Source organism: Oncorhynchus nerka, linkage group LG7 (assembly GCF_034236695.1).
Source record: "Oncorhynchus nerka isolate Pitt River linkage group LG7, Oner_Uvic_2.0, whole genome shotgun sequence".
NCBI classification, from domain to species: Eukaryota; Metazoa; Chordata; class Actinopteri; order Salmoniformes; family Salmonidae; genus Oncorhynchus; species Oncorhynchus nerka.
The window spans coordinates 60,423,337-60,444,278 of record NC_088402.1 but is presented as its reverse complement, the minus strand read 5'-3'; the positions used below and the strand labels follow the sequence as shown (position 1 = coordinate 60,444,278).

At 41.5% G+C, this 20,942-nt stretch overlaps 1 protein-coding gene across 2 annotated transcripts in view; it reads left to right on the top strand.

Moving 5' to 3' along the window:
- The window catches only part of LOC115132102 (thymocyte selection-associated high mobility group box protein TOX-like), a 121,160-nt gene that overhangs the window by 45,812 nt on the left and 54,406 nt on the right, over window positions 1-20,942 (top strand). Inside the window, exon 2 of one of the 2 annotated variants that reach the window (XM_029664356.2) lies at window positions 11,670-11,765. The exons of the other annotated variant lie outside the window; for it this stretch is intronic. Within the exon in view, the coding sequence (XP_029520216.1) occupies window positions 11,670-11,765 (96 nt within the window). The remainder of the gene's footprint in view (window positions 1-11,669; window positions 11,766-20,942) is intronic. 2 annotated transcript variants of the gene reach the window in all.

Sequence of the window (20,942 nt, the reverse complement as noted above, 5' to 3'; positions counted from 1 at the left end):
CTGGCACCAAAAATTTAAAAAGTGTTGATAGGGGACAGAATGCGGTCGGATCATCATGTATTTGACATATGTATTACTCTTACAGAATTTCCACGTGGGCGAGGATATTGGAAATTTAATCAAAGCCTACTGGATGATAACTTGTTTATAACTAGGACAGAATCATTTTTAACTGACTTTTTCCGACATAACATAGGTACAGCAGATCCCCTTATTGTATGGGACACTTTTACATGTGCCTTTAGAGGCTATGCAATTCAGTACTCATCTATAAAACAAAAGATCAAGAGTCCATCTTTACAAAGGATGTTGATGGACTAACAGTACAGTTAGATATAAATAAAAACTGTACCATAGAGGCATTGTCACGCCCTGACCTTAGAGAGCCTTTTTATTTCTCTATTTGGTTAGGTCGGGGTGTGATTTGGGTGGGCATTCTAGTTTTCCCATTTCTTTGTTTGGCCTGGTATGGTTCCCAATCAGAGGCAGCTGTCTATTGTTGTCTCTGATTGGGGATCGTACTTAGGCAGCCTTTTTTAGTTTGTGGGATCTTGATTTTGTATAGGTGCTGGGTAGCCTGCAGAACTTTACGGTCATTTTGTATTTTGTTGTTTTTCAGTATTCATTTTAAATAAAGTAAGATGTTCGCCTACCACGCTGCATTTTGGTCTAATTCATCGCACGAACGTAAAAGGCATGGAGGAACTTATTCAAGAAATTATCCAGTGTGTCACGTAAAGTACTTTCGAAATATGTTTTCGTTTCAGTCTCCTCCATCTCCACTAACCAAAGTTAATTGTATGGATTTTTCCCCTATTAATAATGTAAAATGAACATCTGTACAGAAAGACTCATGTGAAGGCCAAATTACAGAGGAGGAACTTCTTGATGCAATTAAAGCCTTTACGGCTGGGATAACTCCAGGGCTGGATGGCATACCAGTGGAAGTATACCAAACTTTTTTTTATATACTCAGAGGACCAATTTTAGCATGTTTTAATCACTCCTATATACATGGTAGATTATCACCCAACAAGAAGGTCTGATTTCATTATTACTGAAACAGGATCCAAGTGGTATATATAAAATCCAGTCCATTTAAAAAAATTGGAGGCGTCTTACACTTCAGTGTTGTGATAAAAGAAATTATAACTAAATGCTTGGCGCATAGAATTAAAAGGTTATTGTCAGATATTATTCATCCTATAATCAGACAGTTATTTTTTACAGGGACGATACATTGGAGATAATATAAGACAAGTACTGGAAACAATAGAATATTATGAAATATCAGGGACACCAGGCCTTGCTTTCAAAGCTGATTTTGAAAAGGCTTTTGATAAAGTACGACGGGGGTTTATACAGTGGGGCAAAAATCAGTGGTCTTGTATGTCTTCCATTTCCTAATAATTGCTCCCACGGTTGATTTCTTCAAACCAAGCTGCTTACCTATTGCAGATTCAGTCTTCCCAGCCTGGTGCAGGTCTACAATTTTGTTTCTGGTGTCCTTTGACAGCTCTTTGGTCTTGGCCATAGTGGAGTTTGGAGTGTGACTGTTTGAGGTTGTGGACAGGTGTCTTTTATACTGATAACAAGTTCAAACAGGTGCCATTAATACAGGTAACGAGTGGAGGACAGAGAAGCCTCTTAAAGAAGAAGTTACAGGTCTGTGAGAGCCAGAAATCTTGCTTGTTTGTAGGTGACCAAATACTTATTTTCCATCATAATTTGCAAATAAATTCATAAAAAATCCTACAATGTGATTTTCTGGATTTTATTTTTCTCATTTTGTCTGTCACAGTTGAAGTGTACCTATGTGTACCTATGATGAAAGTTACAGGCTTCTTTCATCTTTTTAAGTGGGAGAACTTGCAGAATTGGTGGCTGACTAAATATTTTTTTGCCCCACTGTATATAAATGCCTAGAATATTTACATTTTGGAGAATCTCTTATAAAATTAGTTAAAGTTATGTATAGTAACCCTAGGTGTAAAATAGTAAATAATGGCTACATCTCAGAAATGTTTTAACTATCAAGAGTAGTAAAACAAGGTTGTCCACTATCGGCATATCTATTTATTATTGCCATCGAAATGTTAGCTGTTAAAATTAGATCCAAGAATAATATTAAGGGATTAGAAATCCGTGGCTTAAGAACAAAAAGCCTTAGAAAGTTTGTTGCAATTTCAGTTTAATCCACTTGAAAAGACAGAACAAATAATACAACAAATATTGTGGTTAAACTCAAAAACACTAATTGATTAAAAAAACGTATTTTTCAATGAAATGTTTAAAAAAGGTATACTTTTTGAAAATTATATCATAAATAGGACTGGTGGAGTTATGTCACACATGCAGCTAACACAGACATATGGAAATTTCTCCTCTACCCAAAATTACAACTGACTAATGGGGGAAAAAGGGGGGAAAAGTAAGGAACTTGTCTGTCGGCCCTGGATTTAAGACCATAAATGGTTAAAGAAAATTGTGATAAATAAAAACATATACCAATTTAATTTAGGGACCCAAAAATGGACAGCTGTGCCAAATAAATTGCAAAATAGTTTGGAAGAGATTTTCGATGTACCTATTCCATTCAAATTTTTCAATTTAAATTATTATACAAAATGCTGGCAACCAATAGAATATATATATATATATATATATATATATATATATATATATGGGCTCTGCAGATTTTGCTGTGAGGAGGCAGTCATTAGATAATTTATTTTGGTACTGTCCATATGTAGCTCGTTTTTGGTCACAGGTCCAGGAATGGCTGAAGAATTGCAACATTTATCTAGAACTAATGCTGCAGATAGCAATACTGGATGATTTGAAAAGTCATAGTCAATCAATCGATAATATAATAATTATTTTAGAAAAAATGTTTATCTTTAATTTACAATCTATTTTTACCTGCTTTTTAAATCTGATTCTTGCAAGAACTTGCATCAGTTACCTGATGTGGAATAGAGTTCCATGTAGACATGGCTCTATGTAGTACTGTGCGCCTCCCATAGTCTGTTCTGGACTTGGGGAATGTGAAGAGACCTCTGGTGGCATGTCTTGTGGGGTATGCATGGGTGTCCGAGCTGTGCGCTAGTATTTTAAACGGACAGCTCGGTACATTCAACTATTCAGCACTTCTTACAAAAACAGGTCATGAAGAAGTCAGTCTCTCTTCCACTTTGAACCATGAGAGATTGACATGCACGTCATTATTGTTAGCTCTCAGTGTACTTTTTAGGGCCAGCCGTGCTGCCCTGTTCTGAGCCAACTGCAATTTTACCAAGTCCCTCTTTGTGGCTCCTGACCACATTACTGAACAGTAGTCTCGGTGCGACCAAACCAAGGCCTGTAGGACCTGCCAGTGTTGTTAAGAAGGCAGAGCAGCGCTTTATTATGGACAGACTTCTCCCCATCTTAGCTACTGTTGTATCAATATGTTTTTTCCATGACCGTTTACAATCCAGGGTTAGTCCAAGCAGTTTAGTCACCTTAACTTGCTCAATTTCCACATTATTCATTACGAGATGTAGTTGAGGTTTATGGTTTAGTGAATGATTTGTCCCAAATACAATGCTTTTTAGTTTTGGAAATATTTTTAACTAACTTATTCCTTGCTATCCATTTTGAAACTAACTGCAGCTCTTTGTTAAGTGTTGCAGTCATTTCAGTCGCTGTAGTAACTGTCGTGTATAGTGTTGAGTCATCCGCATACATAGACACACAGGCCTTACTCAAAGCCAGTGGCATGTCGTTAGTAAAGATTGAAAAAAGCAAGGGGACTAAACAGCTACCCTATAATCTTTGGCTACATTGAATGTTTTCTCTTAGCTACTTCATGTAGCTAACATATTTTGCATCGGCTTGCAGCTGTGGTAGCGTATAAGAAGGCTGAGTATTTTTATCAATCGCTGTTTGACCATCGACAATTTCATGCATCTAAGATGGTAGAAGCGGACGCTGATGTGGATTGTGAATCTAATGGCGGTAGAATCAAGGAGAATTTGAATATTGTCCAAAATAATGCAAAGTAGTGTATAGTCCTCAGAATGACCTTCTGAGGACTACGGTTTATTAATGAGCAGCTGATTGGATTGAAGAATCCATTTGAGATAGCCAAACTGGTGGAGAGAGTGCTGGGAAAAGTGAAGGCTGTGAGGATCACGAGAGGCGGCTTGTTTAGATCTTTTGTAGTTCTGAGGATCAGAAGGAACGTGTGTTGCGTCTCATCCGATTTGACAAGTTAGATGTGTCGTGTGTGTCTCTTCGGAACAGTGCACCCCTCAAGGGGGTAATATCTGGCGTCTCGTAGGAAGTCAATGTTGAAGAGCTGAAAAATATTCCTGGAGTGATTGATGCACGTTGGATGAATCTGGTTGTGAATGATTAAAAAGTGAAGAGTCTATCAGTTCTTTTGTTTTTTGATATGGAGTCTCTCCCTACTCAAGTGCAGTTGGGGTATATAAACTACAGAGTCTAAGCATTTATCCCAAGACCAATGCAGCAAGATCACTGTAAAGGTTTTGGACATGTTTCAAGTGTTTGCAGAAGGGAGATGCCGAGATGTCCAAGTTGTCGAAAGTTCACGTCATCAAATCAAATCAAATTTATTTACCTAGGAAGAAACCTAGAGAGGAACCAGGCTATGTAATGTATTTTAAAAGTGCTGAAAATGTGACATGTTGCAATTGTGGGAACCCATGAAGCCATGTCTTTGGAATGCCCGACAAGGGTGAAAGAGATTGAGGTAGATATCATTGTGGATGCGGCGGAGTGGTTCCTGGGACTGAAAGATCTCTCGGCAGATGAGTTGCATGGAGTATTGTCACAAGCCGTACCCTAGAGCCTGAGAAGGGAGCTATGGAGATTTAAAAGAAGGAAGAAGTGGGAGTTTGGTTTTGTTTTGTTTTGTCAATGTACTTTTTTTATTTAGGTGGATTAAGTTAGTTTTCCCTATCAACGTATGGATTTTTTCCCCCCTTGTTTTTTCAACCCGTCCAGTTGGTGGCGGCAATACACCTTTTTGTGTTGTAGTCTGCCATAAAACCCACAGAAGAAGATGAAGAAGAACATTTTCTTGCTTTGAATTAAAAGATACTGTTGCACAAACAATATGCTGATTTACGTCTACACCATCACTGGTATTATCAGGCTGTATAGCTAATTACGTTTGCTCTGACTCAGTACAGTTATTAGCTAGCTAGCAATTAGCATTAGCGGCTAACAAGATTTAAACCCAAACTAGCTGTTTGTAGATGTAAGAAACACAAACTAATAGTGTAATTATAGAATCCTAGTGGACTTATATTAAGAAGCAAAGTAAAAACAGCATCTTGTCATCAATGTTGTTGCATGTGCTGCATTGACCATGCAGACTGAACGCAAGTGTCTCGTGGTTGAGAAACAACAAATGGGCTCCTTGAGTGGGGCTAGGTCTGTGTGGAAAGCGGCATGGAGAGAGTTGAGTCAAGTACCTTAGTAAACTATAAAAATGGATGTTACACACGGCACATCACATTTAACAAACCAAACATTCAAATACTGTTATAGAAAGTAAAGTAAAAACTCAAACCGGTCCTTGCATCAATACCAGTATACCGCCCAGTCCTACTGACATAACTTTGTCACTCATTATTATGACGTTTTGCACATTGCAAACATATAACAAACACTTCAGTGAAGAGAACAGCAGGGTCCACAAAGAAAAGTAGCTGTAAGAAAAGATACTGTCAGACATTACAGCATCATTCACTTTATTGGTCCACGAGGGGCTGGATTCCTCTCTAATTGAAGTTGTTATGGTCATTGGGATTGTTCTGTTGGTCACATAAGCCACGCTATCTCAATCAAGCACAGATAAAGTACACTGCTCAAAAAAAATAAAGGGAACACTTAAACAACACAATGTAACTCCAAGTCAATCACACTTCTGTGAAATCAAACTGTCCACTTAGGAAGCAACACTGATTGACAATACATTTCACATGCTGCTGTGCAAATGGGATAGACAACAGGTGGAAATTATAGGCAATTAGCAAAGACCACTTCTCAGTTCCTATGCTACCTGGCTAATGTTTTGGTCACTTTTGAATGCTGGCGGTGCTTTCATTCTAGTGGTAGCATGAGACGGAGTCTACAACCCACACAAGTGGCTCAGGTAGTGCAGCTCATCCAGGATGGCACATCAATGCGAGCTGTGGCAAGAAGGTTTGCTGGGTCTGTCAGCGTAGTGTCCAGAGCATGGAGGCGGTACCCGGAGATAGGCCAGTACATCAGGAGATGTGGAGGAGGCCGTAGGTGGGCAACAACCCAGCAGCAGGACCGCTACCTCCGCCTTTGTGCAAGGAGGAGCAGGAGGAGCACTGCCAGAGCCCTGCAAAATGAGCTCCAGCAGGCCACAAATGTGCATGTGTCTGCTCAAACGGTCAGAAACAGATTCCATGAGGGTGGTATGAGGGCCCGACGTCCACAGGTGGGGGTTGTGCTTACAGCCCAACACCGTGCAGGACGTTTGGCATTTGCCAAGGTTGGCAAATTCGCCACTGGCGCCTTGTGCTCTTCACAGATGAAAGCAGGTTCACATTGAGCACATGTGACAGACGTGACAGAGTCTGGAGACGCTGTGGAGAACGTTCTGCTGCCTGCAACATCCTCCAGCATGACCGGTTTGGCGGTTGGTCAGTCATGGTGTGGGGTGGCATTTCTTTGGGGGGCCACACAGCCCTCCATGTGCTCGCCAGAGGTAGCCTGACTGCCATTAGGTACTGAGATGAGATCCTCAGACCCCTTGTGAGACCATATGCTGGTGCGGTTGGCCCTGGGTTCCTCCTAATGCAAGACAATGCTAGACCTCATGTGGCTGGAGTGTGTCAGCAGTTCCTGCAAGAGGAAGGCATTAATGCTATGGACTGGCCCGCCCATTCCCCAGACCTGAATCCAATTGAGCACATCTGGGACATCATGTCTCGCTCCATCCACCAACGCCACGTTGCACCACAGACTGTCCAGGAGTTGGCGGATGCTTTAGTCCAGGTCTGGGAGGGGATCCCTCAGGAGACCATCCGCCACCTCATCAGGAGCATGCCCAGGCGTTGTAGGGAGGTCATACAGGCACGGGGAGGCCACACACACTACTGAGCCTCATTTTGACTTGTTTTAAGGACATTACATCAAAGTTGGATCAGCCTGTAGTGTGGTTTTCCTCTTTAATTTTGAGTGTGACTCCAAATCCAGACCTCCATGGGTTGATAAATTTGATTTCCATTGTTAATTTTTGTGTGATTGTGTTGTCAGCACATTCAACTATGTAAAGAAAAAAGTATTTAATAAGAATATTTCATTCATTCAGATCTAGGATGTGTTATTTTGAGCAGTGTATTTGAAATGATTTCAAATAGTATGTGTGCCAGGGTTGGGCTTAATTGAGAATTTTGGAATTGACTCCCATTCAACCCATGAGTTGAAATTGCAATTGAATTGGCCACTGCACAGTCTGTAGCATTTGAATTAGAGTTCCTGAGTGACAGGAACAGCGGCGATTTAAGCATGTACATCTTGATGGGGCAAAAACAAATTATGCATGTCAGCAAAGCCACAACACTAAACAATACATTAATTGCACTATAACGGTGCCCACAAACTGTTAGGGCCTACATAAAGCTGTCCTAACAGCACTACCAACACCTTACCACTGCTCCACCTGGCTATCAGCAGAGCCTTGTCTGGCAGCGAAACAGTACTGCCTTTAAAAAAACATAGCTGATATGGCTGACTTGTTTAAATAAATGTGTTTTCTACTGACAATTGAAACCACATTTGAAACCACCATTGGGCGGTAGGTAGCCTAGTGGTTAGAGCATTGGGCTAGTAACCAAAAGGTTGCTGGATTGAATCCCAGAGCTGACAAGGTAAACATCTGTTGTTCTGCCCCTGAGTGGTATACTGATATTGATGCACCTGCTGTTCCCTGGTAGACTGTCATTGTAATTAAGAATTTGTTCTTAACTGACTTGCCTAGTTAAATAAATAAAAAAAATGTGTAAAATGTGCAAACTATGGCATAAGGGAATGACGAGCGGACAAGAGGCAATCTGTCATTTCTATTAAGACATTAATGAGCGAGCTAGGATGGACGTTGTCAATGTAACTATTTGTTCAGCACTTTTTAAATGTACAGCGATCGAAATCAGAACATGGGCCGTTCTTACAGTATTCTCCCGGTACACCAAGTTAGACCCGTAGGATAAATAACGGGCCATATAAGCAGATAATATTCAATGATTACATTTCTCTAAAACAGGTTATAGGCTACAGGTGCACGTGCACCACCAAGTCAGAACAGTAGGCGAAAGAGGGGAAACGGGACCAAATTATTAATTAGCGTGAGGCACATGGGCAACAGCTTGCTACACCACATATGCTTAGTATTACTTTCTTAGCTACAGTATACATATCTCCCTGGCATATTACATATAACGTGATTTGACGTAATGTTATCTGTACCCAATTACCTTGAGCCTTCTTGGATGGGCTCGAATTCTCGAGGTCTCCCCTTAGACTTTGCAGTGACGTAGTTTCCCCATGAGTGACAGAACACTGAGCCAATCATGGCGCAACGCTCCGTATTTTCTGCTGACTTGCCCCACCACCACAGAAGCACTGGCCTGAGCTGCCTTACTTAAGAAAGCAAAAAAAGAGACCATGTTTATATGCAGCTTTATTAACTCAGTGATATATATACACTACCGTTCAAAGGTTTGGGGTCACTTAGAAATGTCCTTGTTTTTGAAAGAAAAGCACATTTTTTGTCCATTAAAGGAACATCAAATTGATCAGAAATACAGTGTAGACATTGTTAATGTTGTAAATGACTATTGTAGCTGGAAACGGCAGATTTTTTATGGAATATCTAGGCGTACAGAGGCCCATTATCAGCAACCATCACTCGTATTCCAATGGCATTGTGTTAGCTAATCCAAGTTTATAATTTTAAAAGGCTAATTGATCATTAGAAAACCCTTTTGCCATTATGTTAGCACAGCTGAAAACTGTTGTTCTGATTAAAGAAGCAGTAAAACTGGCAATCTTTATACTAGTTGTGTATCTGGAGCATCAGCATTTGTGGGTTCGATTACAGGCTCAAAGGACTTTCTTCTGAAACGTTTCAGTCTATTCTTATTCTGAGAAATGAAGGACATTCCATGCGAGAAATTGCCAAGAAACTGAAGCTCTCATACAACGCTGTGTACTACTCCCTTCACAGAACAGTGCAAACTGGCTCTAACAATAGTAGAAAGAGTGGGAGACCCCGGTGCACAACTGAGTAAGGGGACATGAACATTCGTGTGCCTAGTTTGAGAAACAGACACCTCACAAGTCCTCAACTGGCAGCTTCATTAAATAGTACCCGCAAAACACCAGTCTCAACATCAACAGTGAAGAGGCGACTCCGGGATGCTGGCCTTCTAGGCAGAGTTGAGAGTTGCAAAGAAAAAGCCAAATCTCAGACTGGCCAATAAAAATAAAAGATTAAGATGGGCAAAAGAACACAAACACTGGACACAGGACCTCTACCTAGAAGGCCAGCATCAATATGTCGCCTGGTATGGAAAAGAGATGAGATGGAAGCGAACATCCGCTCGTGTTAGTCATATTTGCTAAACCGGGTATAATTGAAAATTGAACCAATCTAGTGAAGTATTTTACAGAGATGATTTACTGTCTCATAGGGATCTTTGATACTTTGAAAGAAATGTAACCCGAGGCAATATTCATTAACTGTAAATAATTGAGCGGCTTGGAAAGTGTATCACCAAGGTGAAATTAGCCTCTTATTATTTTATAAAGTTTGTGTTCCTAGGGCTTTCCAGTTAGGATTATAAAAAATGTACAGCCCTCCAACAAATTACTCACTAGAATGATTCGCTATGGGCCTTTAAAACAACCCAATCAGCTCCATATGGTTTCAAATTGATAAAATGTGATGTTGCCCTCTGTCTCGTCTTTGTCTAGTACAGAGGATAGCTTGGTATGTCCTTTATCTCATGTGCCTTCTATATTTCTAACTACACCCATTATTTTTAACATTTATATTTGAGTAATTAAAGGAGACTCTCTTGTTCATAGAGACCTACAATAAGTGCATTCAAATAATGAGAAGTAACCATATCATACAAACATTGCAAGTAAAACCTTCTTCAAAGGTTCAAAGAAATTGTATTTGAAGAGTTTCTTGAAAAGGATTTCCATTTTGGGACCCACTTGGATTGATCCACTTATTCTCCCAATAGGGGGTAATGGAGCTCCTCATTGAGCCAGGCAGGCGACAGGCCGGTAGATAAGTAGCCAGGGCTCACACGCGCCAGCTCTCCTAGGGGAAGCCTCACTGGCAAACAAACACATCTACCCTCTGCCAACGTTGAGTGAATCAGCGTCTTTTTTTCTTCTTTCATTTTTACCTCAGGGAGGATCTCACAAATGGAGTTTGTTTACATTAGCTAACACCAGGCTCATTTCTTAACCGTTTGCGAACCCATATGAGTTTTATGAAGGTTTCACCTCTCTTTGCCTCATGTTTTTTTTCTTGTCTCTCGCATCCTCTCTCTCTTTGTATCACCAGAGTACTTTTGCATTGAGTCTCAGCAGTACCAGTGTGGGGGTGGCATCTTCAGTTTCCGGTGAAGCAACATAAAAGGCCGCTGAGACTTTATTTAACATTTTATTCACCCACAAACCATGTGACAAACGAGAAATGGGGCAGCTGTCAATGCCTCAATTGGTTATTTTGCAGTGTCCTTTAAGGTGATAGGCCACAGCCACACCACGTTTTGAGGCCCGGGTTTCGGTATGTGTGCCTCGGCTTCACAAATTGTGTTCCAAACTGCTTTACAGTAAAGCAGTGTTGTGTTGGTAGATGTGCGTAAGTGTGGTGTTCAGAGGTGTGCATACATTATGAAACGTGTTGGTCTGTGTATGTGTGGTGGTTGTGTGTGTGTGATTGTAGGCCTATGTGTGTGTGTCTGTGAGTGTGTAGTGTTTGTTCTCATGTGTGTTTTTGTGGGTTTGGTTGTGTGTGTGTGTGTGTGTGTGCCTGTGTGTGTGTGTGTGTGCCTGTGAGTGAGGTGTCTGTTCTCATGTGTGAGTTCTTGTGTGTGTGTTCGGTTGTATGTGTGTGTTTGTGTATGTATGTTTGATTATGTATCCTCTCTAGTTACAGTTCAAAGTGATCCCTCTTTTCCATCATTCATCCTAACCCGTATAGACTGCTCTAGTTTGGTCAGACAGCCACTACTATGAGGCCTGGGAGCTCCATGGCTCTTCCCTAGTCTCCAAAGCCTTGGCTCTGTGTCAGTGTTCAACCCGACTCTTCTGGGAATTGGGGGGGCACCGGGAAGAGGGCTGTAAAGGGGGTGGCGGAGGATGTCAGCTCATTAAGCTCCATTCTTCCCGTGCAGCGTGGCACTGTATGGAACCACTGTTTGAGACCCATGTCATTACCCCTCGGCTCCCCCTGCACATGTGGGGAGAGAGGGGATATTTTGGGGCTTGATATATTCCTTTTGAAAATGCCCTGCTTGTAACGCCGATCTAAAGGGCTTCCCTCTCCTTTCCTCCCCCTCCTTCTGTTCTCTCTCTACCTCCTGTCTCTCTCACCACAGGCCCGGTACGGTGCGGGTGGAAGAGGTGTTCACCTCCTCCACGGTACCCCACCCCCAGGCTCCAACCCAGCTGGGAAAAGACTGCCCACTGCTGGGGTGAGATATGGCTAAGGCCCCCCTAACCTCCTACCTCTATGCTAAAGCCCCAGAGGGTGTTCCCCAGGGGTTGGTACTGAGCCCCTTGTAGGTTCAGAAGGTTGTGATCCATGAATTAACACTCCCTAGACTCTAGAGTTAGCACATTAGTGGTCCTCTAGCATGCCAACAAGCAAACCCAGAGGCACTTATATGCAGGGCAGGTACACACACCATTTATTTATTTACCATAGAGAACGAGTAGTAGATTAGCTAATATGCTCTTCTTGTATGTTCTACTTTTGTTGTCTATTATACATCTAATAGGATATCATGGCCATAAACACATGTAGGGATTTCTCAAAGGATCTTTGTGACGTTTTATACGTCCGGGTAATTTCCATCTCACTGGAAGTTGCACTGAGAGTATGTTTATATTGTTCTTGTGCTCCAATTATTTATATTCTAGAGGGTTCCCATTGATAGTAAATATGGAAATCATATTTAAAGCACACACACACTGCTCCGTACTCATCGAGACTCCAAACACTCTAGTAGTCATTGTAACCATCCCTTATGTTTCCCCCGTGGTTGTTCTCGGTTGTTTTCACACAGAAACCATGCAGGGAGAAAAGAAGCCCGAGATGTAAATAGACTGATACGCTTCCCTTGCTGGTAATGATTTCTTTTTGTCACTGCCAGAACAGTCAAAACTTCAGCTGCGCTTTTTTTCCTCTCTTCTTTCTATTCCTTTTCTCTTTCATACGTTCATATGGTGCAGGGAGGCACGAGAGCAGTAGATCGCATTCAGATAACCAATTATATGCTGGAGAAAAACTAACGTACCCCACCCTATCTGATGTTGCGGCGAGCAGAGGCAAAGAGCTGGGGTAATGTGACATTCACTCTGCCCTTCATCTCCCCATCGCTGTTTGCCAGATTCAGTTAAAAGTGGGTTCTGCTGTACATCCTCTACCCCGCCAGAGAAACCTCACTGACACATACACACACACACACACTCACACACGTGTACACGCGCACACAAACGTGCACACACACACACACATACACCCACAAACACACACACAAAGAAAGAAATGGCAGACACCCGCTCACACCATCCCCTTCCCCCTCCATGGCTGCACCTTACCGTTACATTAGAATGTGTGTCTGTGGATGGGTGCAGTAGATATACCAATGGTTTGTTTTATGTGTCTGTCTGTGTGCGTGCGTGCGTGCGTGTGTGTGTGTGTGTGTGCGTGTGTGTGTGTGTGTGGTGTTCAGTGTCTGTGTTCAGTGTTTATCTACCTCTCCACTTGTTACCCTATGCATGCTCATGTTTAGGTTTCTGATAGTTCACAGGTTAGCCCACACTACAGCATATGAGCTAACACAGTTGAACCTGAGGAAGTCCTCTTATCCCCTGTTCATGCTAAGACTAAAGTGGCAGGCTAGTTATATTTTGCTCATTAATTCTAAGTGTTTCCCCCGACACAGGTTAATAGGTGGGCTGTCAGAGGCCATAGTGCCTGGATGGGTAAAGACAGATTGGGTGAAACACATTTTCCAGGGGACTCAGGGGGATGTTTTATAAGGGCTCTTTTACTCACGTTCACTTTCTCTCATGTATACACACATCCTTGTTCACACTGTCAAAGCAACAGACACTCAAGCTCATGAAGAAGCACACACGGATGCATGCACCCTCACACACATAGACCAAGAACTCACTGAATATAAACAGTATTTATTATACAGCTATTTTACATTTCGTATCCCCTATTGTGGGCTGTTGAGGCCTTTTGTTATACTATGGCAGTAGTTTTGAATTAGATACTCTTTATGCTTCAATCTTGTCTAGTCCTTGTGTTTTGAACATATTTTTCTCTACTATTGTCTTAACTCCAAACTCTATCCACCAGTATTGTGAAATTATATTTTTTTATAATGGGAGTGAGTTGAAAAGCTTGGAGTTGAAAATGGTCACAGTGGCCAAATCAAATCGGGCAAAAAGAAAAAAACATCTCTCAAAACTGATTCCATCTTTCTTTCAACTATTGACCTGTGAGCGTTGCTTGAATGGGAGATTTTTATCCTATTGTACGCGCTCACAGTGAAAACAAGACCTTATTTAGCGCCACCCAACCCCATTCCATTGCGCCTTTCTCTTCAATCTCTCTTTCAATCTCTCTATTGTTCAACCTCGGCTGTGTTGTGGTGGTTCGACTGCAACAGCAAGTGGATGGATGACAACCATCTCAGCTGGCTGCCATTTTCTTTTTACATATTTGCAGTGTAAACATGCCTCCATAGTTTGTCATCCTTCTTTTGCTCTTTAAATTATCATTATTTTAGAATGAAAACGTTATTTTATGCGTTAGCACTACATTGATGTGTCGACCAAATAATGCTACCAACAGAATATATTCTCTTTGAGTCTCTGTATTTATTGTCATAGAGTTGAATATTGTTGTCTTCAAGTCAGTTTGTTGGAGCATTAGGCCAACCTTGCTTACTGGTAGTAGTTTGATCCTAAGGTTAGCTAAAACCGTTTTTCATTGAAATTGTAGTGGGATTCGGGTATAATGCCACACAGTTTGACACTTGCCCTACTAACTCGTGTTGAGTGCTAATTATAGACAGTCATACACTATATTTTAAAAAGTATTTGGACACCCATTAAAATGAGTGGATTTTGGCTATTTCAGCCACACCTGTTGCTGACAGGTGTATATAATCGAGCACACGGCCATGCAATTTCCATAGACAAACATTGGCAGTAGAATGGCCTTACTGAAGAGCTTAGTGACTTTCAACGTGGCACAGTCATAGGATGCCACATTTTCAACAAGTCAGTTTGTCAAATTTCTGCCCTACTAGAGCTGCCCCGTTCAACTGTAAGTGCTGTTATTGTGAAGTGGAAACGTCTACGTCTCAGCCGTGAAGTGGAAAGCCACACAACCTCACAGAACGGGCCTGCCGAGTGCTGAAGAGTGTAGCATGTAACAATTGTCTGTCTTCGGTTGCAACACAGTTCCAAACTGCCTCTGGAAGCAACGACAGCAACTATTCGTTGGGAGCTTCATGAAATGGGTTTCCATGGCTGAGCAGCCGCACACAAGCCTAAGATCACCAAGCGCAATGCCAAGCGTCGGCTGGAGTGGTGTAATGCTCGCTTCACCATCTGGCAGTCCGACAGATGATTTTGGGTTTGGCGGATGCCAAGAGAACGCTACCTGCCCAAATGTATAGTGCCAACTGTAAAGTTTGGTGAAGGAGGAATAATGGTCTGGGGCTGTTCTTCATGGTTCGGGCTAGGCCCCTCAGCATAAAATGACATTCTAGACGATTCTGTGCTACCAATTATGTGGCAACAGTTTGGGGAAGGCCCTTTCCTGTTTCAGAATGACACTGCCCTAATGACAAAGCTAGGTCCATACAGAAATGGTTTGTCGAGATCGGTGTGGAGGAACTTGACTAGCCTGCACAGAGCCCTGACCTCAACTCCATCGAACACCTTTGGGATGAATTGGAACGCCAACTGCGAGCCAGGCCTAATCTCCCAAAATCAGTGCCCGACCTCACTAATGCTCTTGTAGCGGAATGGAAGCAAGTCCCAGCAGCAATGTTCCAACGTCTAGGGGAAAGCCTTCTCAAAAGAGTGGAGACTGTTATAGCAGCAAAGAGGCGACCAACTCCACATACTTTTGGTCATGTAATGTATCTGTAATATAGATATGTGTACTAGGTATAGAAATAAATATTTGCATGTGCAAATGAATTGTGTGATAGAGAGGAGAAAACAAAAGGTGGATTTGAGGCACTGTTGGTGGATTTGACCTAGCAGTGCTGGTGCAGCTCTGTCTGTGTAGTTAGGATCAAGCAGTCAGACCCAGGAAGAGGCCCCGTTTCCCCTTATCTAACGACAACAGAGCGCGTGTCGCCATGGCCACAGGCTGCACTCTTTATGGGCTTACGGCTGTGTGGGTGTGTGTCTGTGCATGTGTCTTTGTGTGTGTGCAATAAAACCTTTTTATTTATTTATTTATTTTCTTTGTGACAGGTTGGGCCCTCTCAAAATTCAGTCACACATTGTTTCAGGAATTGTTTCAGGTTGAAGCTGGCGAGGACCTTCAGTTAATTGCACAGGAAAAGAAGGGGAGAAGAGGAAGATGGAGGAGTAGAGTGCTCAAACCGACATGCATATTGCATGAGTCCCTCCACTGCACCCCGTTCTTCACAGAATGGCTGAGCAGTGCTTGTTAATTCCGCTCGGTGAGAGAATTATTTTTGGAGAGTTAGTGTACTGTACTGGCAAAAGCTTTTAAAGTCACAAGTATCATACACTCGCTCTTTATAGATTGTCTTATATAAATTGACAAAAAATAAATCACTGTCAAAATATTTCCCTTCTTCCATGGTAAACTGCGACACATTGTAGCCACCAATGTTAATGGTTCCGAGGCCACCTCGCCAGTGATTGAGATTTCAGTAACACATTCAACGTGTCGCCATAACGCCTTCAGTTCTCAGTCCTTTTTCTGATTGGTGCCTCAAATACAACATTTAGTTGAGTGGTCTGATCGATCAGCCTATTTGTTTTCTTACTGCCATTCAGCAGTAGGCCTATGCTGCAAGGTAAAATGAATGAAGTCATGTAATGTAGGGCTATGTAAGGTGTTTATGTTGGCTAGCTTGGCTAGCCCACCAACAGGAATGGATTATTTCGTGTCATGGTGGGAAAGCAGACCTGGGTTTGGATACTATTTGAAATCTTCAAATACTTTGAGCGTTTAGTTTAACCTGATTGGAGTACCAAGGGTTAGCACTTTTGCCACTACTCTATTGGTTCTATTGTGCCAGGCGAGCTCAATCAAACCCAGATCACGTATTTGTAAGGATTGTAAATAAAGTTTTAAGCCAGGTCTATGAGATAGTTGTGTTGATATTCAAGAGGAAATTATATAACATTGAACAATCGCGCGAGCCAAGATGAGAAGACAGCAACATTGTGTTCGACCATTACATGTATAATGTCTGTAGTAACTCATCTAGTTAACATTACTTCCACCTCTGAGTTCATTATTTTTCAAGCTCCACACTCATCGATGATGGCAAGGCCTGACCTAGTTCTGACTTCCTCTCTCTCTCTCTTTCCCAATCTCTCTCGCTCTCTTTCCCAGTTCATTCCATCTCTTTCTCCCCATCTCTCTCTCGCTCTCTCCCCGTTTCGCTCTCTCTCCCCATTTCTCTTTCTCCCCGTCTCTCACTCCCTCCCCGTCTCTCACTCCCTCCCCGTCTCTCTCTCGCTCTCCCGTCTCTGTCACTCTCACCGTCTCTCTCTGTCAGCCCGTTTCTCTCTCTCCCCATCTCTGTCTCTCTCCCGTCTCTCTCCCCATTTCTCTCTCTCCCCGTCTCACTTTTCCCATTTCTCTCTCTCTCTCTCTCTTCCTCCTCGTCTCTCTCTCTCCCTGTCTCTCTCTTGCTCCCTGTCGCACTCTCTTTCTCCCCGTCTCCCTCTCTCTCACTCTCCCCATTTGTTAACATTGCCAAAGCAAAGTACATTATAAAGAACAGTGAAATAAACAATAAAATTAACAGAAAACATTACACTCACAAAAGTTCCAAAAGAATAAAGACATTTTAAATGTCATATTATGTGCAAAAAGTTAAAGTTGAAGTTCATTATTTTTGAAGCTCCATGCTCATCGATGATGGTAAGGCCTGACCTAGTTCTGACTACCTCTCTCTCTCTTTCTCCCCATCTCTCTCTCGCTCTCCCTCCCCGTTTCGCTCTCTCTCCTCGTCTCTCGCTCTCTCTCTTCCTCCCTCCCTCCTCTCTCTCTCTCTCTCCCTCCCTCCCTCCCTCCCTCCCCCCATTTGTTAACATTGCCAAAGCTAGATTAAAAAGAAAAGTGAAATAAATCAAATTAACAGGAAACATTACACTCATTACAAATACATTTTAAATGTCATATTATGTGCAAATAGTTAAATAACGAAAGGGAAAATAAATAAACATAAATATGGGTTGTATTTACAATGGTGTTCTCTCTCAATTTCAATTAAATTCAATTGACTTTATTGACATGGCAAGTTCATTATTACTTACATTGTCAAGTATACGTATTGAAAAATAAAATAAAAATATATATTTATATATAAAATATATATATATTTATATATAAATAAATGGTGGGACCAACAGCAATAACAGCAACCAACAGCAATCTCTCTCCCTGTTTCTCTCTCACTCCATCTCTCATACATGCTCTCCCTCACTCTCCCTGTCTCTCTCTCTCTCTTTTTCTCTCCACCACATGTCACACTGGGAAACATTGCAAGTGGCGGTCCCTGCTGAACAATTACCATGCAAAGCAATCCAAATTGAGATGTTTCCCGAAAACAACATGTGTGTAATTACTGCTTAATGAGCCCCTTGTCTAGGCCGAATGCACAATTAGACCGGAAATGGGGAAGCAGTGCCGGGGCCCACTGGAGAGGGAGGGGGAGAGAGTGGGAGAGAAGGAGAGAGAGAGAGAGAGAGAGAGGTTTCTGCAGTGAATGTGGAGTAATGGCTGCGCTGATAGCATTCTGCCGAGGATAAATTGGCATTTTAAAAGGGAGAGAGGCAGCGCAAGGAGAGCTAGAAGAGCAGAGAAAAAGCCTTACATTGGAATATATGTGCAGCCATGTTGAACCACAAAATGGCTGACCTTTCTCTGTTGTATTGGGGCCTTTTGGTGGTTGATTGGTAGTCGGTTGGATTCAATTTGAACGTCAGATATCGTCCCAAGTCAGTGTTGAAAAGACAAGACTGTGACTACACAGATAAAGACTTACATTCTGTATCCATTTTTTCAAAAGAAGAGGGTAAAAGGATCTAACAATTGTTGTATTTGTTGACTGTACTATGAGACCTGACATGAGACCAGACTGAGTCTTTTCCAGCCTCACCTCTTTATCTAACTGCCGACTACAGTGGTTTTTGATAGATGAAATTCAACTCATATGTTGATGTACTGGAGAGGCTTTCATGAAACAATTATATCACCCCGTACCACTCATTGATCAAGGTATTGTACACATAATGTATGTCGTGCGGTTTTGAAAGGAGATGATTTCACCAAGATAAATGTCTGAACATATCATACCTATTCAAAGTGAACAGAATATAGGTGCTTGGCATTTAAACTGTTCTCGCCATAATATATACTTGGTCTTTTACCAAATAGGGATATCTTCTGTATACTACCTGACTGGCTCAATGATAATAATAAATGCAATGAACTTTTAACAAGGTGCTCCAGGTGACTACCTCATGAAGCTGGTTGAGAGAATGCCAAGAGTGTGCAAAGCTGTCATCAATGGGAAGGGTGGTTACTTTGAAGAATCTAAAATATATATTGATTTGTTTAACACTTTTTTGGTTACTACATGATTCCGTATGTGTTATTTCATAGTTTTCAATATTATTATTATTATTATTGTAGAATTTTTTAATTTTTTAAAATAAATACAAAATTATAATATTAACTTGAATGAGTAGGTGTGTCCAAACTTTTGACCCCCAAAATTAATGATGCTTGTGTTTCGTGCCATGCTAAAATGTGTTAAATATATTATTGGAGACAAGAAACTGAGGTGTCATTAAGACATCTTATTTATGTGTCTGGGTGGTGAATCTATAGGGACGAATATTCATGTTTATTAGAATAAGCAAGTCGATCCTCACAAGGTTTCCTTGAGATGCATCATTAACCAACCATTGCTTCGGGCCACTGCTCCTTCCCCAGTCATTACTAGCAATAATTTGGTGTAAATTGTGAATCCCTCTCTGTCTTCTTTTCTCTGTATCTTTCATTCTCCCTGGCCGTGTCTGAAATCCATGTTGCCTACTACTTACTAAAACTGCATATTGTGTACTGATCAAACAACGTACTATTTGGAACACACTGTTTCGTAAAAAAAAACGTATGCAGTAAGGTACAAATATCAACATGCGTCATCTAATGTGGAATTGCGTTGTTTCCCGCCATTCATTCATTTTGGTACAGCACGTCCCCTAATCTGATCATGGTTATGAATAGATGATTCTCTTCCTCAATAGCATGCAGTGAATTTGGACTAGATGACAACCGAAACAGTATGACATCCTGGCATTTAAAACATACTACATTTTTTGAAATTTCACACACTATGAAACATTATATTTTCGCATCCCAAAAATGCCACCTATTTAGAACGCAAGTATTGGTATTCGAACACAACCCGTCTCTTGCTGTCTCTCTCTCGCTCTCTTTCTATCGCTCTGTCTGTAGTAACTCATCTATCTACTGTATCTACAGTGCCATTTTCTGTCAACGATCTTCACAAAATACTCTAATGTCAAAGTGGATTTTAAAAAAGACATTTGTAAAAAAAAAAGACAAATAAAACATGAATATATCTTAGTTAGATAAGTATTCAACCCCCTGGGTCAATACATGTTAGAATCTCCATTGGTAGCGATTACAGCTGTGAGTCTTTCTGGGTAAGTCTCTAAGAGCTTTCCACACCTGGATTGTGCGACCTTCGCCCATTGTTTTTTTCAAAATTCTTCAAACTCTGTCAAATTGGTTGTTGATCATTGCAAGACAACCATTTTCAGGTCTTGCCATATATTTTCAAGCAGATTTAAGTCAAGACTATAACCCGGCCACTTAGGAACATTCACTGTCTTCTTGGTAAGCAACTCCAGTGTAGATTTGGCCTTGTGTTTTAGGTTATTGTCCTGCTGAAAGGTGAATTAATCTCCCAGTGTTTGGTGGAAAGCTGAACTAAATTATCCTCCAGGATTTTGCCAGTACTTAGCTCCAGTCAGTTTATTTTTTATCCTTGTCAGAGTCGGGTGTATAGGTGGCAGGGAAGTCAGGCGCAGGAGAGTCAAACGGAGTGTAAAATTGAGTCTTTTAATGAATGTCCACGTAACATGCTCCATAACACTAATAAGAAATGAATATAAACAAACATGGGTACGAGGACCCGTCGCGCACCTATACAATAAACACAACACTGACAATAAACAATCTCTGACAAAGACATGAGGGGAAACAGAGGGTTAAATACACAACAGGTAATGAATGGGATTGAAAACAGGTGTGTGGGAAGACAAGACAAAACCAATGGAAAATGAAAAATGGATCAATGATGGCTAGA